Source organism: Oryzias latipes, chromosome 8 (assembly GCF_053564925.1).
Source record: "Oryzias latipes strain Hd-rR chromosome 8, Olatipes_Hd-rR_3.1".
NCBI lineage: Eukaryota > Metazoa > Chordata > Actinopteri > Beloniformes > Adrianichthyidae > Oryzias > Oryzias latipes.
The window spans coordinates 14,399,965-14,423,909 of record NC_136244.1 but is presented as its reverse complement, the minus strand read 5'-3'; the positions used below and the strand labels follow the sequence as shown (position 1 = coordinate 14,423,909).

The following is a 23,945-nucleotide window of genomic DNA, read 5'->3' as shown; positions in this document are numbered from 1 at the left end:
GGGGTTACAATCAAATCCTTAATTTTGTATTAATTTTTTTTCATAATAAAAACAAACTTTCTAGAATAGATTACATTTTGGTTGAGCTAGTGCAACATAAAAATGTTGATTTTTGACTTACTGTGTACAGTATTAATATCTAACGTCCATTTATTCAATTCAATTACCCATGTACAATATGTTTATGTGGTTATATGAGTGCAATATAGGGTTTTCGTGTCCTATATTACATCACTCTATGTTCAATAGTCTTCTATTATCCTTCAGTGAAACTGAATGTACACATTTCAGACAATAATTAGTTTTGCTTTTTGTATTTTATATTTACTCTGCGTTTCAGCCCGATTTTTACATATCCTTTTAAAGACCTTGATTTTATTGTGCGTAAATGATAATAAAGAAAATTCTGAGTCTGACATAATTGACAGAATCCCAGTATAGATTTGAACCAAAAGAATAAACAAACCAAAACTATGTGAGGAATTCCCTAAGTTGCTTTATTACTTTCCAACAAACAATGATTTTGACAGGTAAAAAAAACATTGACAACATACCAAGTTGATCTTTTTGATTGCTCCTGTTATGAAAAAACAGTTTAACCTTAGTTATAAAAATAATTTAAAAAAATGATGGCCTATAACATTCCAAATTATGACTCCTATTATATTACTGTACAAAAACATTGTTAAAGGAATGAACTTTATCAAACATCCTTTTTATATCAGGGTACAAGTTTGCAAATTTCAATAGTTCTATGCAGTTTTCGAAGTTTCTTGTAACAGAGGTTTTAGTTTATTATGTTCTTTGGCGAGAGCTCAGCAGTGTGGAGTTCACCTCTCATCTTGCAAAGGTTTAGCCTTTTCTGGTCTTGCTGCAGTTTTTCTACTGTTTTCCATCTGTGTGAAGGTCATTTATACCTTATTTTGGCTTCAGCTGGAAGAAAAAAATGAGATTATTGGAGCAGAATCAAACAGATGTTCATGGCGCGGACAGAGCGTGGCATCTCAGATATAGGAAAATGTCACTGAAAATTACTATAACCAGAAATACATTTGAAATAAAATACAAAAAAATTAAAAAAAAAAGTTCAGATCAATTCTTTAGAGCCATTTTTTTTAACTCAAAAAAGAGACCGACCTATTTTGTAGGTCCATGTGTGAACTGGGTTTTATCTTGAAGACTCCCACTAATCATCCTTTGATCTATTCTCAAAGAGTTCCCAGAGGTCCTTTATTTATGTTTATGCCATCTTAGACAAAATCCAGTAGTACCGGTTTGTTGTTTTCTAGGTCATAGTTTCTGCAGAGCAGCAGTAGTTCAGCAGACATTTGATTTATGGGCAGGACTATTGGTGCGGAGCTACCCCGCCCCCATTCCCCTCCCCGTTGCTCAGAGCTCAGAGCATGGAGCTTGTGGCCCGCCCAGCCTATTTTCGAAATCACAAAAAAGCTCTTTTTCAAACTAGGAATTTTTTAACGGCTCCCGATTCACAACAATTTGAATAAAGAAATACTCAGAAATGCATTTTTAAGATGAATTGTGTTAATAAATGTCCTCCATCATCAGAAAAATGCTAAAATAACATCTGAAAAACAACCAAAAACACAGTTTTCACCAGAGTGGGTCTTTGATAAAAATATGCACCGATTTTTCTAGGACAAATTTTTACAGTCAAACCAAAAGACATAAACTCGTCTTTCTAAGTATGGATATTAACCTTGAGTTCCCCGCACAGTTTCTCCATAGAAATTAGGTCCACATATTTAATGAGTATGTCATTTTAGCATAGAAATATGCAATTTTAGCCAATTTTTCCAAGAAGACCTGAAGGGTTTGGGGTAAAAGTGAAATAGGGTGTTTATTTTAGACACTTCATTTTAGACACACAATTTATTTTATTTTATTTTAGACACACAAGATTTCTAGAGTTTCTTAAAAGTTTTGGATAGTCTGCACTTTCAATAACAAATACCGGTACGTTTTTTAATCTAAATTGTTATATGTACTGACACTCTTAATTAGTGTATCACAGAAAACATTGAATACTTCAAGACAGTCTGTTGTGGATGTTATTAGATCTCATGTTGTCTCTTAAGTGTAAATTATGGATCACTGCATAACCAGCACTATTTGTGATCAGATCCATTCAGGTGTCAATTAATGACCATAATTCCAAGGGTTTACCAGTGTAATCCTGCGGGGACATGGGCCTGGATTGGATCTTCCTCAGGGCATCTATCCATTCCCTCTGCTCCTTCTCCTGCTCGCACATTAACACAAACTGCCGCGCAGGCGTGTCCACCATAATGCCATGCTTCCATTTGTTTCCTCGAGTGCTTTTTGGAGCAAACGCAGCCACTGAGTAACTGTTGCTTTCTGTGCCGATGAAAATGACCCCCAACTCCTCTGCGTCCTGCATTCCAATCATAAAAAGCACATGCAACAGATTGTAAATGTACCTCCAAAACCTTGAAAGAATAAGACACACACGTTTCCGTTATTTTTTGTTACCAGTTGATCTTTGAAGTAATACAGCTTCCTTGTTTGAGAGTCCAAAACAAACCATCTCTTTTTGAATTGTTCTTTTTGCTGCAAGGAAGTAAAACGTTAACTCAAACACCGTTGAGGCTGGCAGCCGTCCAAAACATCACAGCGCACCGTTGGCGGTCTCACAGACAAAAAAGCTTAACAAAATTGAATGATGCAGACAAAAGGAGCAACATTTCAACAATCCTTTTGCAGGAGACCACATGGCCTTTTTCAAACTTACATTTGGCCCTGTCTTTTCCATGTATCCCTCTTTAAGGTAGTTTCTTGTTATCTTTGGTACCAACTGAAAAAGACACAGCATTGGAACAGCTTTTCGTTTTTTACCCAAAGCACAAAAAACACCCCAAAACACAAAAGTCTCCATAAAACGAGCAAAGTCAAAGGTAGTCGTTGGGTAAAGGTTTTAGGTGAATTCTTAAAAAAGAGCCTTACTTCTTTGTCACTTCCAGTTGGGTATGCTGTCTTCAGGTATGAATAGCGAGCAGCACGTATCACATTGTACCATGTGACTATATCCTGCAAACAAAAGGACAATTTTATTCCTAGAACTTGTGGAAAATGTGTGTCACTTTTCCTACTGGGAACATCATCTCACTTCTGGATTTTCGTGATAAACAAAAAGGTTTCTGGTGTTGTGTTCAGTCTGGTAGGTGATCTGAAGCCCGTGAGGGTGTCCGATCTTTTCCGTCTGGAATGTGGCGTTCAGGTCTTTGATAAAGATTACAGCTTTGGGGCCTTTGGACTCCTACACAACAAACGAGCAAATGTTTCAACATGAAGTGCTTAGCAAACACACAATTTCTGTCAAATGTGTTGGGTGTGCTGTTTTCTATCAATATTTTACAATTTGTTTAAGATTCCTCAAGACTCTTTGGCTGCTTGGCTCAAAACTTTATTCAAATTTTTGCTAAAGTAGTTGTTGAACTGGCTTTTTAAAGACCAGGGTACAAAACCTATAACAGTATTTTGACTAAAATAACATTATTCCGTATTTTGAAAAATTCAATTTAAACAATTGAACAAAATGCAGTATAATAATATTATTCCGTATTTTGAATTATTCAATTTACACACTGTTTGCTGGTCGTGTTTTTCTTTGAATCGACTGAATGGAAATCACATGGATGTGTTTTGATTCCATGCACAATGTAAAGTAATTCAGCACAGGTTCTATGTTTGTTTGTTTATTTTTTAATAATTTTGCAACTGTTCTTATGAGATATTTAAACTAAATAAATTATTATTATTTAATAAATAAAATAATGGTAGAGTTTTTCATTAAAAACGTAAAAAAAAAGAAACTGTTTTTTGGGGGCTGAAAAACCAACAGAAAAGCTATTTTATTTTAGCCGGAAAAGTAATAATTGCCTGAAAGGAAAACCATTTAGTGGATTCAACATTGCCTTTTTAAGTGAATAAAAAAATTGAAATGTATCAGTTTATCAAATTTAGCTCAAAACTGTAAAGTTGTGCATTTTATCCTGAAAGGTGTTTTACATGATTGTAAAACACCCCTTCAGAAAATGAAAGGGGAGAAAAGTATGAGTCTATTTTAACCTTTGTTCATATACCTGGTCACTCATCTGACATGTAAACATCTAAAAAAAAGTATGTTTTTTTGTAAACATTCTCTGCAAAATCTAAAAGATGCTAAACTATATCTATGTTAAATGTTAAGTTACAATTTGTAATTAACTAAATGTAATTAATGATAATTATAACAATATAATTAATTAGATATAACACATCTCTTGATGGAAGAATGTACAGTGGGGCAAAAAATTATTTAATCAGCCACCAATTGTACAAGTTCCTGCTACGAAAAAGCTGAGAGAGACCTGTGATTTTCATCATAGGTATACCTCATCTATGAGAGACAAAATGAGGAAAACAATCCAAAAAATCACTTAGTCTGATTTCTACAGAATCTATTTGTAAATTATGGTGGAAAATAAGGATTTGGTCGCAGACAAAAAAAGCAAGATTTCTGGCTCTAACAGACCTGTAACTTCTTCTTTAAGAGGATCATCCACTCGTTTCCTGTATTAATGGCACCTGTTTGAACTCGTTATCGATATAAAAGACACCTGTTCACAACCTCAGACGGTCGGCTACTTAGGAATGGGATCCTTTGGTTCCCGTGATGACTCTGGAAGGTACACTAACAACCGGAGACAAGATTTAAAGAAATCAGCAAATCGAGGTTGGACGCAAAAGCAGCGGCGGGTAGGCACAGCTGTGTTGTGACTGGGAAGGAGTGGGGAGACGATGGGGGTGTGCGAGTGAGGATAGCATGGAGATGGGCTTCGGGATTGAAACAGGGAGGGAAAAGAGGGTCATAGTTTTGACGGAGCTGATGCTAGAAGAAAAAGAAGGGCAATGTCGAATGACAGTGACGAAGACGGAGGGGATGAAGAGGGAGGGGATGGCTATAAAGTCATTCTGAGGTTTTCTTTAAAAAATACTAGGGCGGGTTCTTTGAGCCTGATGAAACTCACAACTATTCTTAAGAATCAAGTAGGGGATATCAAACTTGCTAGAGTCTCGAGAGATGGGAACCTGTTTCTAATAGATACTTAGTGGATAATAGAACCTCGCAGAGAAGTGTGATTACCCCTGTGGTGTTTTCAATTGTGATTAATGATATCTATAATTCCATTGGATGTGAATTTGGGAAGGCATTATATGCAGATGATGGAGCCTTGTGGTGGATACAGAATGTTTGTGATGTGGAGAGAAAGGTGCAAGAAGCCATTACGGAGGTGGAAAACTGTTCCTATGATTGGGGCTTCAAAGTTTCAGTGGGTAAAACAAAATGCATGGTTTTTACTGGGAAAGGGAAAACTGTTGTAAACGTAAAATTTGATGGAGAAGTAATGGAGCAAGTGCATAGCCATAGGTATATTGGAGTTACATTTGATACAAAGTTGAAATGGAGATAGAACATTGATAGTAAAGTAGGGAGATGTAAGAAAGTCATAAATATACTGAGATCCTTGAAAGGCACTGGGTGGGGAGCTAGTGCACAGGCTTTGAAACAAATATATATCACAATGATTAGCTCAGTTATTGATTATGGAATTATAGTTTACAATTCAGCTTGCAAAAGCTGTTACATAAGGTGGCGGTCATCCAAAATCAACCCTTAAATTGTATGTGCTGGGGCAATGAGGTCAACTCTTGCTGTCGTTACAAGTTGAAATGGGGGAACTCCCATTAAATCTCAGATCTAAACAACTTCTGCTTAATTATTGAGTGAATATTCAGGGTTGTGTAGATGAAGATCACATGGTTTGAAGAGCTAGTGCTCCCTGTTGGGAGAGTGGTAGTGGGAAAAACAAAAGTGTTGTTTGGATCTAGAGTGGTGAGAGTAATGGAAAGACCCAAGTCAAGAAGATTTTGAACCCTTCATTTTTTGCAGTTGACATGTTGGCAATGTAATTTAGTTTACTCTGGTTGGAACAGAATGGAATTGGTGATGAAGTAATTTGCTCAGACTCATGGTTAGCATTGATGTCTGTGAAATCTTTTTCTTCCGAAAGCAGGTCAGATCTAATGTATGACATTTATGAGAGTCTGTTCAGATTGGAGAAATTGCAGATCAGTATCAGATTTATATGGCTACCAGCATATATGTAGGTGGAGGGAAATAAACATCACTGCTCTAGAGGAGATCTGCATGGAGGAATGGGCCAAAATAACAGCAACCGTTTGGGAAAACCTTGTAAAGACTTAAAGAAAACGTTTGACTGCTGTCATTGCCAAAAAAGGGTATATAACAAAGTACTGAATTGAACTTTGGTCATTGACCAAATACTTATTTCCACCATAATTCTTCAAAAATCAGACAATATGATTTTCTGTTTTTTTTTTTTTTTTTTTTTGTCTCTGATAATTGAGAGAGAGCGATATGATGAAAATTACAGGCCTCTCTCATCTTAAGTGGGAGGATTTGCATAATTGTTGGCTGACTAAATAATTTTTTGCCCCAGTGTAAACCCTTAGACTCACAAAACAAATACATTTAAACTCTGAACTGAACTCAACGTGGGCTCCTCAACGGACGGTTGTGTTTTACTGTATTGATCAGCCACAGCAAAGCCACCAGAAACTTACATCTTCCCTGTTGTAGTACGTCAGGGTGAACCCCCTCTCAGATAGAACAAACTTCCTCTTCAGAAACTGCGTGTTCTCTTTCCCTTTCTTCCACAATATTCCTTCGTAGAAACCTGATTAAATAAACATGTTACCACAAATATGTTTAAAAAAAAGAAACTGCAATGACTTTATTTAGTTCCTGTAAATTCTATTGCCTGAAAAAAACCTGTTCTTCTTGCTTTTCAGGAAATGTGTTTTAGACAGATTTTTTTCTAAAAGACGAATGTTTCTGTGGAGGGGGATTGTTACCTGTGGTGTACGGCGGAGGTGGGTACTTGGTTTCTCCTGTGAATTCCATTCTCTCATATTTCGCTCGAATCCACTGCTCCACCAGGACGCTGCAGACATTCCAAGTTTACAAAAAGATTCTTTTTTTACACTATGAGCGTGCACATGTGCCATGAGAGCATGATTCATAAAGCTTCCATCCAACAGCAGACAATCTGCCATATTTCACTTCTACAGTCTGTAGTTGCACTTCTCACTCGCTGAAACGCCCTGTCAGCAGGATGCTCCACTGCATGTGTCAGAGCTAAATATAACATCAGCGAGACATTATACAATCACCCAAAAAGCTTCTGTATCAAATACTTACTTGCAGTCACTCTGACAGGGTTGATAGTAGTATGGTGGAACAGCTTTCTCATATATGGCTTTGGCACTGGCATTGCCGTTAGATTTCATTATCTTCTCGGGACCCCAAAAGACACAGATTGAGATTTCAGAAACACACAAGTGCAATACTATTTAAAGATATAAAAAATAGCAGAGGGGTGGTAAAGGCATCCCATACCTCCACTTGTTTATCATCCCAGAAATCCAGCTCTATGGATTTGATCTGACAGGAAAAGCTGCGATGGATCCCAGAGCACTTCAGGCACAGAAACACTCCCAGTCTGTAAGATGCCCAGTCTGGATCTAAGGGGGGCATAAGAGAAGAACTGAGGTGGAGATCCTGTTCACACTGTTTATGGTAAATATACTTCTATAGTGCTTTACAACTTTCTTAGAAGGTCGACCATTGACACACACATACACACACAAATGGAGCCACACTATAACCACCAAAACATTGGTCCAAATGACCATCCTGCCCTTGTTTGATTATGGTGATGTCATTCACAGATCAGCTTAGAAACACTTGCTGAAATAATTTGGACCCTCTTTACCATTCTGCCATACGACTTACAAGAAATGCCCCATTCAAAACCCACCACTGTTCCTTCTTCTCTAAACTGGACTTCCTCATTCACGCGACGTAAAATCAACTGATTGCTGTTAATTTACAAACCTCTCCTTGACCTTTCTCCTCCTAATTTCAGCCAGCTTTTGCACATTTCATCCCCTGTGTTCAACACCCGCTCTGCAAAACTGGTTCTATTGACAGTTCCTAAATCATATTCCTCTTTGGGTTCTTTATCTTTTCAGCCTGCAGCACCCAGAGACTGGAATAATTTACAAGAAACCCTTAAATTGGACACTTTTATTTCATTTTAGTGATAATTTTAAACTCCCCTTAAGACAATTTGTTTTAAGTAAAAACGTTCCCAGTGGTGTTTAATCACGATTGTGAAGTTTTTAATCAACATCTCGCAACCTAAATGTCTTAAAAAGCCATATTTCGTGTTTATCTGAAGCGTCTGTTGCCAAAAAGGGCATGGCCAGAGTGCTGAGCTGAGTAGCCCCGCCCTCGACCCCCGCCCCTTCTCCAAACTGTGTCTTGTATGGGTGAAGAAACGACACTGACTGACAGTCTCTATTCTCAGAAGTTTATCTTTAGCGATGAAGAAACCAGGAATAGTCACATATTTTTGGTTCCAAATCGACAGTGTTTGAGGAACGTATGGAAAGACAAAGCCAATGTGTATACCAGACCCTGCTGTTTAATAAAATTACACACTAAAAAGAACTTTGATAAGCCCATGAAACATGCGTCCATCATTAAGTGGGATGGGGAGCCAGTATGCTCGGAACTCCTGAACTTTATGATAGTCTTCATATTTACCCTCTCTGGTTAATGCAAGCCTTTAAACTCAGTCAGAGAAGGAACACAAATGCAGAGAACACATTTCACGCACTTAGGTGCATGACAGCTAATGAAACTTTTACTTTAAGTTTCATTTTAAATATGTGCAGCCAACAAAAAAATCCAGTCTTGGACACATTTAAAATACGTGTACAAAACGCAGTAATGTACCATCTTCTCTCCTCTCTCCCCTCAGCTTGTGCATGCTGAACGGGGCAGATCAGGGAGCTTGTGTCAATGCACATGTTGTGACATCACAACAGCTCATTAATTTAAACTGAGCGCCTTTGCGACAGTCTGATTTGACAGCGATTTAAAAGGAGAAATGAAATGTTTTTGGGTTTTTTTTAATACATTTGTTCTGTACATGTCAAAACTCAAAAAAACTTTAAAGACTTTAAAGAAAAAAGTTGCTCAAACTTGGTTTTATAATTCTAATGATTTCAATAATTTTATTATTATAAGGATTGCCTGTGTTAATGCTGTTTCACCCTGATTTTTGGTTCTATGTGTAAGTCGTTATTTTTCATTTTTGTTCCTTAAAAGGTTGTGCCTTTTGCAGGCCACAATTGAAAATAGGAATTTCTTTTCTTAATTTGTCTTGCCTGGATAAATAATGGTTAAATAAATAAAAAATTAAATAAATTTATGGTTCAGTGTCTTGCCGAAGGAATACTTTGACACGTGGACGGGCACCGAACCCAAAAACTACTGCTCTACCTCTGCACAATCAGATAACTACTGTGATCACATCTGATGTGTTTTGATGTTTTTTTCAGAAGTGTGATAGCTAAAAAAAAAAACTGTGTTACATGAGTCAGTCTGTTATCAACTTCATTTAAAACTTTGTGTGCAAACAAAACCTAAGACTCAAACTTTTTAAATCGTGCAAAACATTTGTATTTCACAAAAAGAGAGGCTTTCATATACCTGCCATTGAGCTTTAATGGGTTTATATTTAATTTTGGAATTTTTTGTATCATCTAATATAACAAACAACAATATAAATCAGACAAATGACGTGGGAAGTATTCAAATTCAAGAATCAGTTTCAACCACATTCTTTAAAATCAAATTACAGCTAATGTTAGGATTTGGGATTGTGTGGCTTACATGGTGCTTCAACAATTGGAAATGGCATAAAGGTCAGATTTTTTGGTAAAGAGTGAAGTTGTGTTTGATCCTGATTCAATTTCAGTTTTATAAAATTAAAGCAACATTTGTCTTTTAAACTTCTGGCCAATCAGGACTAAACACGTTTAAGTAGACAAACAGTAAAACACATTGTTTACTTAAAATAACTTTTATTAACGTAAATAAATCTGATTGCAAAGTGAAGACTTGCAGAATTGAGAAGAAAAAAGGTCAAATGAATTAGGCATTACAAAGAGAGGAAGTAGAGAGCCTCGTGTTTACAGTAAGAGCTTTTAAAAGAAAAAACAACTAAGTTCTTTATCTGATATATTTTTGTAGGTAATTTTGACTCAGAAATACACAAAAAGTGTAATAATAATTTAAAGTAAGTTGTTTTGGCTGGTTATTTCTTTTCTTCGTAGAGTTATATCCATAACATGATCAACATACATTACATACAGAACAGATTCTATTCACTATCAGCAGGCAGAAGACCACCTACCGGGCGCGCCGCAGTCTGCGCAGCGGCTGTTCTCCGGCTGCTTCAGCAGATCCAGCAGGATCTTCTTGTTCCGTTCATGGTTTACCATCTCGCCATCTACAGAAAAAGCGCATAACGAACCGCAGCCCAGCCGGTAAAGAGTCTCCTAAAAGCGAAACCCCCGGCAGATGGAAGTTTTGGAAGCACCGCGGAGGCGCGCCGCCCTCGTGTGGTGCGCGTCACTCCGGAAACCGCTTCTGTGTTGAAGTTACTGCTTCATCAGTTAGACAGACGGTCAGTAAAAACAATGTTTTTATAGTAAGTGGTAAGACATCAATGCGCGTCTGCAGCAAGTGCACTGTCATTGCATTTGGCAAGCGAAAGAAGATTTCATAAATGACCAGTGAAAAGTTATTGAATATGGCAAGCAAAAGCTATCATTAATCAAATCATTAATCAATTAATCCAGGTTATTTATTCCTCTCATTTGCCACCCTCAATGACTTTCACTTTGTACTTGTCGCAGACACACATGTGGAACGCGTAAGAGTCAAGCGGCCAATTCTAATGAAAAGGCTGTGTGATTGTGAATTACTGTGAGCAAACATGCATTTCAATCATTGACTGTAAAAACAATGGACCGTCAACCCCCCGTTCCTAAATAGGAAGTACCATCACTTCCTGATGCGTATCTATAGCAACTACTGTCGCCATAGATACGATGACTCAGAGCGCCACGGACCAATCACATGGTGGCGCCCACATCAGGACGTAACGGTGAGGGATTCCGCCTCAGTTCGCGAGTTCTGGAGGTGAGGCCTTTTCTATGAGTGACGTCACACCTCTATTCATCTGTTGTTTGTAAACAGGTTTTCAGTCTTTCGCATTCAAAACTCTCGCATTCATGTACAGCTACGCAAGTGTTTACGACCATTTTCAGGATCTACATACAAAACATGGAGCCATTCAACGGCATTGCCAGCTCAAATCAGTCAAACTTTGACTAAAGACTCAGATTATGTAGTGTCGTGGAGAAAGTCACCAATCTCAAAGCTAGTTAATCTGGTGAACCCAAACACAGGGTCGACCAAGGCCTGTGTCCCCACGTAATATTAATTCATTTCTGCCATTGCAAGGACGCTAGCAATGAACTAAGCCGTTTCATGCCCAGATTGCAAGATTTGCACGGCCAAACACTTCGCTCAAAGACTTTTCCAACTGTAGGTGGTGGACACGTGCAAATAAATAGAAAAAGAAGCCTCTCCCTGATATCCAATTTGAATGCCATGGGTTTTTATTAAAGTCACTTCAAGAACGCACGTCAAATGCCCGCTGTGTCTGCAGCTGATTTATGATATCTTTTGCTTGCCATAATCAAATTTAGTAAAGATGAGCACATTCATTAGCATTTCAGCCACCAAACATTGGTCATACTGGGAACAAAAAAAAGATCATTTACAAGGAAAACATCACAATTTTAAATCCTTTATTGGTTCAAAAAACCAAATTTAAATTTGTACAAATTTGATGACTAAAAATGAATATAACGCATTTGTGAAGATGCTACTGGAGGGCAACAAATGCATAAAGAGCTGCCTGTGTTTGGAGAAAAAAAAAACTTTTAGACAAAAATATATATATATTTTACACGTCATCTCCAACAAATGATAAATATGTGACATTTGCTCATGGAAACAACCTTCTACTTGATAAAAGTTTCACAAAATCCCCATTGTGAAATTCACAATAAAACATTTGGGACACTGATAAAAATTGGACATTGTGAAATATAAAGCATTTAAAGCACCAAAAGATCAGTTAGGAGGTTTTTCTGTGCTCTTAAACTCAAGGCGTTTATCACGATAGGATTCATTTCCTTTGCTGATGTGACAGTCTTTGTTTGTGTGACTCAACAACCGTCCGTCACTCAACGCCCTGTAAACGTGTTCCTGTGTCCTTTCAAAATACGTAGGAACCTCCTTGAAAAACAATTACAGTGGATTAAGGAAAATCTTCAGCAAGGTTTTGTAGAGTTCCTCTATCAAGACCCAAGTGGATTGCATCCAAATAGTGCAGGAATCTGTAAAAACAGAAACAAAAAAAGGACACAAATAAATTAAGTTGAAGCTTTTAAGACCCACTACGATGAAAATTGTGTTTTGAACATGTTCTTGTAGTATTTTTCTCATGTATATAAGGAAAATTAGGCTTAAAATTGCATTTCTGAGTATTGCTTTATTCAAATTTTGAATCAGCAGACAAAAAATGCAATTTGAAAAAGATTGTATAGTTGAGGTAGAAAATACTGTGACCGGGTCACAAGCTCCATCCTGATGGATCCACTTGAGGACGACTAGATCCAGAGCTAGATGCACTGCTCCAATACTTTTCTGCATTTTCGATGCACCGGTAATGTGAGGGGCTGTGAACAGATGAATGCTGGGAAGTGGGGGCGGGTCTACTCTGCACCAAAGGTCCCGCCCACCTTTCTAGAGGTGAATTTCAAATGACCTGTTGCTGCTCTGCAGAAACTATGTCCTAGAAAATGATAGATTTTTTGGTTCATGGCTAAAAATGGCATTGTCAAAATGAAACCACTGGGAACACTTTTACAGTAGATTAAATGATGATTGGAGTGGGACTTTAATTAATCCCAGATCTATATATATATATATAGAAATCTGGATGTGATGCTCACCTCCGCTTCACTTTCCCTTGTTCTTTCAGCTGTTCAGATCTGCAGATGGTGCGAATGACCGGCAAATAATCCAGAGCAGCTGCTTGTCTGTTGCCAAGAGTGCCAAACACCCCTCCAAACATCAGACTCTCCATCAGCTCACTCCTCTGCTGGACCAGCCTGGAACACAGACATTATTGGAACTGTATTCTGAGGAAGCGTATTTTGAGCATCCTCATTTTGCTGTCTCTCAGACTCACTGTGGTTGACAGATGCTTTCCTGAGTGAAAGTCCAACCTTCCCGATGAGGAGCTAGCGGCAGGGTGACTTCAGCTGTGGCCTCCCGCTCCAGCTCCCCCCCCAGCTGCTGAACTTTGTTCCAGGCGTCAGCCGCCGACTCCTGACACTTGTGGAAGCTCAGAGCCTCTACAGCTGCCTGGATCTCCAAAGTACGGCTTTCCGTAATCCATCTCTCAGTGTCTGTCTCCGTCTCAACCCTCGGCTCGTCTGTCATTCCATCCTTGATGACTGCCCCACCTGGTGGCGTTCTTCTGCAAAGGTTTCCGCCGTCTGAGTAGTACAGCCAGGAATCCATGTAGGACATGTCGTCCATGAAGTCAGCCACTGACTGAAGACACTGTGAGACTGGAACACTTTTTATTCGCTCCTCTGGAGTTAAAGGTTTCCGTGTCACCACAGCTAAAGCGACCGCCTCTTTCTCTGCCTCTACTGTAGGAGAGGAAGTTTGCTTCACACGGAGGGATAGAAATCCATCTTCTGAGTCTGACTCGGACTCCAGCCTGTCCTGGTTGTGTAAAGAGACTCTCTTTTTGTTCCTCTTCATTCTACTGGACACTTTGATTGGACTGCTGCTATCCGACTCATTTGACTCGTCTACTGAGCTGGCGCTGGGCGGCGGGCCGTCACAGACAGGCGACGGCTGCTGTGGTGAAGGTCCAAACGGGCGGTTGTGTGGAAGAGAATCAGAGAGCTCAGGTCTGACGGGTTTAGAGACAGACATCTGTGTTTGAGGAAGAGGCAGCAGAGTCTCCAGGTTGGAATAGAGCAGATCAACTCCTCGCCGTTTGCTCTCCATGAGTAATTCCCAGTTTATCGGTTCTGTCATTGGACTCTGTTGAAAGAAGACAAAAGTGAAACTAAAAATCACATAAGGTCCAAAACCTCTGATTGCAACAATGGAATTTAATTTAATTCTAATTTAATTTAACCTGAAACAGAACATCACTGGGGGACCTTTCTGTGTGGAGTTTGCATGTTCTCCCTGTGCATGCGTGGGTTTTAACCGGGGACTCCGGCTTCCTCCCACCTTCCAAAAACATGCTTCATAGGTTTCTCTAAATTGTCTCTAGGTGTGAATACAGGTGTGCATGGGTGTGTGATATGTGACTCTGCGACCTTTTTATTGAGGGGTTTTACAGCCTTAAAACATATAATCTTACTTTACAGATTTCACCTATCGCATGCTTTTTTTATGGAATGTAACCCCACAATAAAAAACAGAGTTTGCCGCTTTTTCAGCACATTAAAAATGGGGTCTTTGCTTTGTTTCCCATCTTATGTTGACATTATTCTGGTTTAAGTCTTTTAAAAATAACCACAAACCTGCATCACATAAAGCCTACAGAACCATTCCGGTACTTCAGACCATATCTGGTCTCAAAGGAACTCTTGGGAACGTTGTGGTTTCAGAGGTTAGGCTTCGTTTTAACTTCATGCCTCTTGCTGTGTTTCCTTTGACTGTTCCTAACTTTAGTAAGTCCCTTTTTATTAAAAGACCAATTTCCTTCCCATTTTAGAAGAAACGTCATGTTCCTCTGTTTCATTTAATAATGACAAAAATGCTACATTTATGTCACTTTGACAAGATGTGAGTCTTTGACCTCCTCAAGGATTAAATATAAATTCAAGCCATTCTAAAAGTAAATGTGCATTTTGAAAAGGTGCTGTTCCATTTTCTAATGCCTCAAAAACACACAGCATTCTGGTGCTTAATGGAGGACTTACCCTGAGAAGTTTCCAAATGTCTTTGTCAGGTTCAATATTCAGGAGGCCCAGTTTGCTCTGGGTGCAGCCTTTCTCACACAACGGCAGAGACGGAACAGCCGCGGCACAGCCGGGTTCCAGCTTCGCTTTGGCTTCAGAGTACGAGAAAAGAAGTCAATTACCGGGAGGAAAAAAGGCTTTATCTGAAATTCTGTGCGACTCCTTACAGATGCTGTGGGTGTGTTTCTGTGTGTCTGCTGAGGGCCGGCCGTCTGCGCCGCTGCTCCAGAACTGGAGCTGCAGCAGACTCTGCCGGATGTCACAGCCGTTGAGTCTGAGCAGAGATCGGACGTCGGACGGGTCTGTCCGCACATCTTCGGCCAAACACAGCAGCTGCAGGAAGCCGCCAACATTCATCTGCAACAACAACACGGAAAATGAACGTCAAACGTTTCCAGGTTGAGTGAGGAACTCACGCCACATGGAAGAAGGTGATGCAGAGGAACCATGATTCACTCACAACTGAAGGCGGTTTGAAATGGACCTCCTCAAAGCTGCCGTCAAAGATGCTGCTGAAGGCAGGATCTGGAAAACGTAGAAGGACGTGCATAAACATCACCAGCAAAGAGTTTTAGCCAGCCGCTCTTCAGTCATACTCACCGCTGGTGGTGAGGATGACTGGCCTCTTGGTCGTACTCATGAACGTCTTGATGGCGGCTAGAAATCCGGAATCATCATCAAAAATAACATCGACTTCTTCAAAGAGGATAAGCGACGTGGCCGTCTTCTTGCTCCGTTCTTCACTGCTCTTATTGCTAGAAGTAGAATCTGATGATGATGATTTGGCTGCAAGATCTCTATTCTTACTTGCACTCTCAGTTGCTTTTAGGACTTTCTTGGGAGCAGCTTTAAAAAAAAAAAAAAAATGCAGAATTTGAGGAACAAACTAAGCTATTTGCAAAGATCATGCATTAAATGAGTTTTTACCCTTCTGTTCATCTTTTGTGGAGTTGGAAGACTCCTTGTTGGTGGATTTACCCACTTTAAAAAAGTTTGCTAAAGAGACTGGAGCCAGACCTCCTTTTTTGGCTCCTCTTGGTGACTGGGGGTTTTTCCTGGGAGAAGAGACCACCCTCCGAGGAGAGTTGCCCTTTCCTGAAAGTCGACAAAGCAAATGATCATTGTGGAGTCTTGGGATCAGGTCAGTGAGTCATCAGAGACAGTTGTTGGTGTGCATACTTGGAGAGGATCCGGGCCTGAGGGTCCCGGACGCGCTGCTCGTTCCGTAGCTGGTAAAGTAGGAGTGTTTCGGTGCACCGCGCCCCTGACTGTCCACCTGGTGCGACTGAGTCGCCTCCTTCAGTTGAGACAGAATGAGGCGGCCGCTGCGCTGAGAGGAAGCGTTCACCTCAAACACCTGAAGATGAGCGTTTCAAAACACACACACTAATGTTAGACACACTGTGGGACTTGGCTTTCAGAGCCAACGTTCAAGAGAGACGCATTGACACCTTGAAGCCAAGCTCTTGGGCACAAGCATAAACTGCAGCAGTCTTTCCCACTCCAGTGGGTCCGATAATAAGCATTGTGTTACACAACGTGTCCTCGCCGTACTCATCTGGACCATCCCAGTCTGAATCTGCGGATTAAAAACACAAGTTCAGAGAGATAAATTCATCCAAAAGGAACAACATTTTGAATAAAAGGGATCAAAAAGTCTCACCAACGTTGCCTTCTTCTGGTTTATTGCTTTTCTGATTTTTCTTCTCCTCTCGGTCTGTGCGAAGTTTCCATTCTTTAAGCCAGCTAGACAAAAGAAAAAAAAACACGTTTCTAAAGACGTAAAATGCCACTGGAATGGAAATTCATTAAAGTTCATCGTTTTTGAGCCATTTTAAAAATGTTGTTTCTGCAGAGCGGCTGTAGGTCTTTAGAAATTTACCACAAATGTTTAAAATTTGACTGTTTTTTTGGGATTGTTGCAGCGGAGCAACCCCGCCAACCCCTTTTCCATCCCCATTAATGAGAGCTCTCCCAATAGCTTACAGCCCTCACCTAACAATGCTGGTGCAACAAGAATAGATAGCAATGTTAGAGCTGCAGCTGTACGGATTTCAGCCAGATGTCAGCTCAGACGAGGAAAACAAAGACGTTCATGGATCTAGTCGTCTACCAGTAAAGGCATCAGAATGGAGCGGAGCAGGGAGCTTGTATTTTCTATGTAACAAATATGATAATTTTCAAACAGCATTTTTTTTGTCTTCTTCTGATGCACAACGATTTGAATAAAGAAATACTCAGAAATTTAATTTTGAGCTTAATTTTCTGTTTACATCATCATGAGGAAAATGCCAGTAGAACATGTTAATAACACAATTTGTCATTGTTGTGGGTCTTGTGTGTTTCTCTCACCTGTACAGCCTCTTCACAGAGGCTGGGTTGTCTATGATTTCACTGCAGAGCTGCGGCTGGTACTTGTCTGTCCACAGCAAGTCCTCCACCAGATCTAAAGAGCATGACGAAAAACAAAAGTAAGTCTGTGTTTCTGATTTTTAGAATGAACATTTTTACCAGCATAAACAAACCTTATTTCCCTTTCAATACCTTATTTTCATCTCAACTGGGAGTTTTTAATTTCTGATTCAAAGTCCTAACTTAGTATGTGGATCCGCACCTTTTTTCCTAGTGTCTTCCACCACAACCACATGGTCTGGTACAACCACACAGTCATCTTCATTCAAGGTGGCAGCAGACGTGGCCTTCTTCTTCCCCCCTTCTCCATCCTGTAGCCTGGACCTCTGAGACCGTCTAGTTTCTCTCCTTGGTGACTCTGGAGCAGCGGTGGAAAGGTTCTCTTCCGACTGGCTGGATTTCTGCTTCTTTGCCACCTTTGCTGTCGTTTCTCCTTCGTCACTCCTCCTCTTTCTCTTTCCTCCAACAGGCTGTGTGGAGCTTGAATTATCTTTAATCCCAGCTTTGGGTTCTAGTGAACAAAAACAACTGTTTAGTGACATAAAATAAAAAAATATATTTTGTTTTAAAAATGAATTTAAATAATTTTCAAACAATGATTAAAATCTAGGCTCTGTACTTTTGTTTCGAAGAGAAAACCAAATCTGACGCTTGGCACAGTGGAAGAGCGGCCAAACAAAGAAAAAATCTGATCCTGACCTGAAGGTGTGGACAGCAGCTGGTGGTCGGCACGTCTCTTCACTAAACGAGTTATACACATCTCTGCAGGAAAGTTAGGGTTGGAGGTCCTGAACTCCTCCACCAGCAGCTGACGGACACTTTCAGAGAACCCAGGTCTCCAATCCCATCTCTGGAAAAGTTAACAGTGAAAATCAAAGTTTGGGTGAAAAAGAAAATAAATGAAACAGAGGTTTAAGGAGGTTTGTTTTTTTAGGAAAGTAAACTCAAATAATAACTAAATGTGTCATCGTACTGTTTGGGCAGCGTTTCTGCAGGATGACTTTGTCTTCACACCAAGAGAGCCACTGATGGCTGGGAGTGGATTCAGAGTTTGGCCCCACGGCTCCTTCAGATGACTCAGCAGTGAAGACTCGGGCCACGGTAGATTCCAAAGAGGACAATCTGTCAATGCAAAAGCACATTCCGCTGTCTTATTTAAACCCAAAAGTCCACCGAGTCCCTTAACCACTACTTTACAAAAGAGGAGGGCAGCAGGCGCAACACAGCAGCTTACCGTCTGGTGGTTGTGTCGTGTGACTGACTGGCTGGAAGGACGAACAGGACACAGAGTAGGCTTCCTTGGAGGCCAACGTTCTGGCGATCTGTTTTTTAAAGGACTCGGGCAAGCCGCTTTTCAGGAACTCCCTGCGGGCCCTAAACTGACCGTCGTCCTTGGAATTTTCAGAGCCTTCACAACTGCTGTCGTCAAAGATGGAAATCACTGCCGATGGCCTCTGAGCAGACTTCTCCTGACCCGGAGAGGCAGATTTGGAGCCTGTCGTGAAGAAAACAGACTCTTGATTCACGAGGTGGTCAAAAACAATACAGGTATTCGTGGTGGTGAATAGACTACCTGGTGCAGCCCTGAAGTCTATTTTAGCCGGTGCAGCTTTTCCCAGAACATCATTCAGGCTTCGTAAAGCTTTTGGGGGCTTTTTCTTTTCAGGTGCATTCTGGGAGGAAGTGCTCTGGTCCTCCAGGCAGATGACAGAATCCTAAAAACAAAACAAATGAACCAAAAAAAAAAAAATTTAAGAAGATATTAGTTACAGACAAATCAGTTTGTGTAGAAAATAATCCCATTTTACTTATTCTTCTTAATCGTATAGATTGTGAGAGTAAATGCAATAATCTGAAGTAATAATATTTGACCAAATTTGTTATTATTGTTTTAAATGCATCTAAATTATTTCTACAAACTAGGTGATGTCAAACTCAGAAAGAACCTTCTTTATGAAAAATAACTTTACAATAGAACTTTCACTGTATTTATCTGGTGAAAATAACGTTTTTTGCTTCGTCTAACCTCATCTTCACAGTAGCTCCGCTTAATAACTGCTTTATTTCGCCCCGATCGCCTCACAGGTTCCTGTTTCACTGCAGACTTCTTGTTTTGCTCAATGACTTGTTTTGCTTTTTCCACCAATTTCTTTGCTTGTTTTCTTTTGTGAGACTCATGAGTGGCCTAAAAAACAAACCAGAACTGTATTACCTTTAAGCTACATTTAAACAAATTGAACTGGGATTCCACAAACTTACTCTAGATTTTTGAGAGGAGGCTTTGTCCACTTCCCCGTCATCCTCTGCCGCAGATCTATTTTTATTAACTCTACTAAATTTAATTCTTTTTTTTTTTTAGGAGAAAAGAAAAACAAAATTAGGGGGATGCAAATACTGCAAGTGTGAACAGAAAAAAAAATGCCCAAAAGCACCTTTACTTAAGGACAGTTTAAATGGATGCATCACCTGATTGGACTTTGCTTGGTATCTGGTGAGCTTATGATCTCTGCCACAAACACACAGTACTTGGACTTGCGTGTCTTGGAAGGCACCAGCTTTAGAGGGCTTTCCTGTGATATGGAAGGAGTCACGGCCTCATTAGACGCCTGTTGTCTCCTTGTTTTTCTGACAGGAGTCGTTGGCGTGCTCTGAGACGTTTGTCGAATGACGGCCTCTCGTTTGGATCTCCTCGTGACTGGCACAGGTGGAGCAGCTGCGGCGTCTGTCACATCTGGACCTGCAGGCAAAGTATTGGCCGCCTCGTTTTTCTCTGTAGCTTCAATCCTTCCCTTTTTCGGCCGTTTCTTTGTGGCTTCTTTCTTCTCTCGTTGGGTTTCCTCGACCGTAGGCTGCATGATCAGATCCTCACCATCAGCCGTTTTGCCTGCAGCATTCGGCGTTTTCTCTGCGGCTTCTTTCTGTTTACCTTGGCTCCTGACAGGTTTACTTTTGGGCCCATCCACGCCGGGCTGCTTGAAAGCTGCCATGAACTGTTTTCTCTCCGCTTCACTGCACTTTGGAGCGGATTCGCTTTCAAGCACAGAGAGCTCGAGATCTTCCTCCTGAAGAACCACGTTGGATTTCCGCTTCACGGTGGGAGAAGAAAGCTTGGGTCCTGAATCAGTGTGGGGAGATGTGCTGGTCTCTACGGGACTATTAGAGCTTCGTTTCTGGTTGAAGATTGAAGCCAGTTTTCCAACTCTTTTGACGTCTTCCCTGTCGGGTGAGATTGCGTGCACTTCTGCTTGTATGGTGACAGTTCGAGGCGAGATCTGCAGAGGAGACGCCAACAAATCTACGTGTTGTTCAGCTGTGGGGATATCCAACTGCTCAGCCTTTGTCTTCTCTTCTGACATCGTTTTAATGCCTTCATCATCGCTTTTGTTGTCTTCATTCTTGCTTTGACTGCGCAGAAACTCCTCGAATGAGATTTTGACCGTGCTGTCTTTAATACATGCGGCCTCTTCATCACTGGCCTTCAAACTAACATCACACTCTGCTTCTTTCTCTGGCTCGGAAGGATTTTGCTTCTTCTTCCTTTGTTTTTGTGAAGCTTTAGTAGATTTTGATTCATTTCTTGGAGTCAATTCAGAAGTTTGAAGTGCTGATTCAGACTTTATATCCTTTTTCTGAGGTTGATCGCTTTCTGACGAATCAACAGTAGACTGTAGATCTGCTGCAGAGTCTGTGTTTTCAGGGGCTTCTTCAACTATCATGCAGTCCACATCACCGATACTTTCAGCGGGTACGAGCTGCCTGGCACCTCTCCCACTCTTTTTACCACGTTTCTGAGACGGCGCTCTCTTTCCTTCTGACTTTCTTTGTTTTTCCTCCTCTTGAGACTCCTGACACTTTTCTAAAGACGGCTCGGGCGGGCATGTCTGTTCTTTAGACGAGGAAGCTTTTCGACAAAAATAGCTCATAATATTATTGGAGTGAGGAGGAGAAAAGGGTTTCTCCACCGGCTTAGGCACAGGAGAGAAATAGTTTGTGATTGGCTTGGCAGCAGGACCACCACTATCTTTGCGAGACTTCTTGCCAGGCTGTTGAAGGAAAGACAAAGTGATTATTTTTTTACGGTATAGATTTCAGTGGAAACAAACACAACAAAACAGCCTAAACACCACAACTGCCTATCATAGCCTTAATGCACAGGTCTCAACAATAGTTTTAGATTTATATGAAATATAACTGCATAACTTAGGGCCAAGCATGACAGAGTTCATAAAAATAATTATTTAAAATTCAAAGCAAAAACAAAATAAACAATTTGACAGATGTTAAGAACATGTGAGACAGACGTGCCTCCATGAATCAACTACATACATAAAATACATAACATGGATTCACAGGACACCCGCTGACGTATGACTAAGAGTTTATGGAAAGAAAAACCAGCTTGCTGTTGTTTCTCTACCTGGGTGTCAAAGTCCTCAATGACAGAGGCCATAGCCACAACACCAGCCATAATCTGACAGGACCTGAAGCAAAGCAAAACATAAAAACTGAATTAGAGCAAATATACACATACAAAGATACAAAAAAAAAAACTGCTGTTTTTTTATTTTTAATTTAAATCAAATCTTTTGGACGTTTTTCCCTAGTAGAAACAGGCAAGCCTTAGCCTAAAAGTGTCACTTGACTTGGACATACAGTAAAAAGGAAGCTAATGCTTAAACTTATCTGTTTAGGCAAAATTTTGGCCCATTGTTAGGTTTCATTTTTTTAGCAACCGTTTATCATGTTTCACAGAATTGTAAGGTGGGGTTTTTGGACGTTCATAAAAAATATATTTTTGAAAATATATCATCAGTAACATAATATGCCCAAAACTGAAACATTGTAAATAAATGCTAGCAATACTAGCCCATTCATTGATGTCGAATCCGCCACTTGTTTTACCTGTGAGGTTGTTTAAGCTTCTTTATATTGTTCTGCTCCAAGACCACTCCACCATTGTCATCGGTTTCACTGTAAAACAACAAGCTAGCAGATTTCGGCGAATAATAGTTTCATAGTTCCCGCGAAAGCTTCAAATATTTTACCGCCTTATGAGAAGCAAAAGGCCACCGTGTTCTACTCACGGTCTATAAAATAGTAAGCGCCCCAATTAGAAAAAAATATGTGTATATATATTCTCTTGACATAAACAGTCCATTCAAAAACGCGCCAGACTGACCGAGAGTGAAAAGCGCCAAATAAATGTGACCTTTGACAGGACACTCGTCCACCAATCACAAGACGGAGATCGATTTCGTCATATTGTGACGTAGTTTACCCCAAACAAAGATGGCGTGCGGACTTGCAATTTACTGATACTGAAACATTTAGAGCGCCCTCTAAAGACAACACTGTCGCAATGTTCATATGGGTTTTTCTGCTCCATCAGATTCGGAATTTTTTAAACCTCTGAATTTTTTTTTAACCCTTGATTTTCAAACAGCAAAATGTTATGCCCTGTTATTTTCTCTCTCAAATGTTTCAATATTTTTAATTTCGAGGCACAACATTTCAATGTCCTAGAAATTCGTTGTAAAAAATCGATGGAAAAAAACTTTGCTCACTAAAATAATTAGTCAATAAGAAGATACCAATAATATCCTACTGGTGGGTCATGATGAATTTAACCTTAAATATAACCTTGCTGTTCCTCCAAGAGAGCATGCCATTTTTTTTGACGCCGTTACCACTGAAATCTGTGAACTCTTTAAAAATACTGTACTTGATGCAAATATTTCCTTCATATCTCTAAGTGACACCACTATTGGAAAATCTTGTTTCAACTGTGCCCGAAAAAAATAACAAGATCATACGTGTCCTGTTTCAGCAAAATGTTTTTTCTGTTCCCTCTGCTGTTTTTTAATGGAGAAAATTTATTCCTGACTTGCCCTGGAAAAATGTTTGGACCCTGCATCAGAAATTATTAATAAATAACAACATGAGAGACGTCTCCTACAAACTCCTACATAGAATCTATCCCACTAATCAATACATGCTCAGATATAAGAAGACTATATTGACCCCAACTCTACCTTTTGTTAAGAACACCCAGAAACAATCAGTCACCTATTTTGGAACTGTAATAAAAAACTTTGGAAAGAGTGTGCACGTTTTTTAAATTACAAATTAGATTCACAATATCAGATGAAATTTGAACATATCATATTTGGCCTACACGAAAAAAACACAAGATCAAATGTAAAATTGGCAATTAATCTACTTATATTTGGTAAATTTCATATTCACAAATCAAAGTTTTCCTTATCACAACTTTTACCCCCTGTAATAATTAAAGAATTAGAATCTTATCTACATGCTATTTCTAATAGCTTAAAAAAAGCCATACATATTTATGAAAACTGTCTGTCTTTGAACATTTTTAATGCATAGCAATCTGTTTCTGTAATATTTCTTTTGTAGCACATGTACCCTCCCCTGGCATT

General features: G+C 39.8%; 2 protein-coding genes across 3 annotated transcripts; both read right to left on the bottom strand.

Moving 5' to 3' along the window:
* Positions 1 to 476: 476 nt before the first annotated feature.
* adap2 (ArfGAP with dual PH domains 2) lies at positions 477 to 10,610 on the bottom strand. Of its 2 annotated transcripts, XM_011478272.4 has the most exons (11): positions 10,371 to 10,610; positions 7,502 to 7,626; positions 7,304 to 7,395; positions 6,958 to 7,046; positions 6,667 to 6,779; positions 3,146 to 3,295; positions 2,983 to 3,066; positions 2,771 to 2,833; positions 2,512 to 2,589; positions 2,185 to 2,413; positions 477 to 933 (listed from the first exon to the last, which is right to left on the bottom strand). In XM_011478272.4, exons 1-11 carry the CDS (start codon positions 10,456 to 10,458, stop codon positions 908 to 910), a joined length of 1,137 nt encoding a protein of 378 aa, XP_011476574.1. In that variant the 5' UTR covers positions 10,459 to 10,610; the 3' UTR covers positions 477 to 907. The 2 variants fall into 2 exon arrangements, with proteins under 2 accessions (XP_011476574.1, XP_078807681.1); XM_078951555.1 differs by lacking the exon at positions 2,512 to 2,589.
* A 1,211-nt stretch (positions 10,611 to 11,821) lies between these two features.
* Positions 11,822 to 22,712, bottom strand: atad5a (ATPase family AAA domain containing 5a). Its single transcript, XM_011478275.4, has 22 exons — positions 22,405 to 22,712; positions 21,920 to 21,983; positions 19,969 to 21,545; positions 19,762 to 19,846; positions 19,529 to 19,687; positions 19,076 to 19,217; positions 18,737 to 18,997; positions 18,476 to 18,624; positions 18,202 to 18,352; positions 17,705 to 18,013; positions 17,443 to 17,536; positions 16,754 to 16,836; positions 16,542 to 16,669; positions 16,270 to 16,447; positions 16,018 to 16,185; positions 15,691 to 15,936; positions 15,551 to 15,615; positions 15,258 to 15,447; positions 15,052 to 15,182; positions 13,287 to 14,158; positions 13,048 to 13,206; positions 11,822 to 12,429 (listed from the first exon to the last, which is right to left on the bottom strand). Exons 2-22 carry the CDS (start codon positions 21,968 to 21,970, stop codon positions 12,351 to 12,353), a joined length of 5,277 nt encoding a protein of 1,758 aa, XP_011476577.1. The 5' UTR covers positions 21,971 to 21,983; positions 22,405 to 22,712; the 3' UTR covers positions 11,822 to 12,350.
* Positions 22,713 to 23,945: the final 1,233 nt, after the last annotated feature.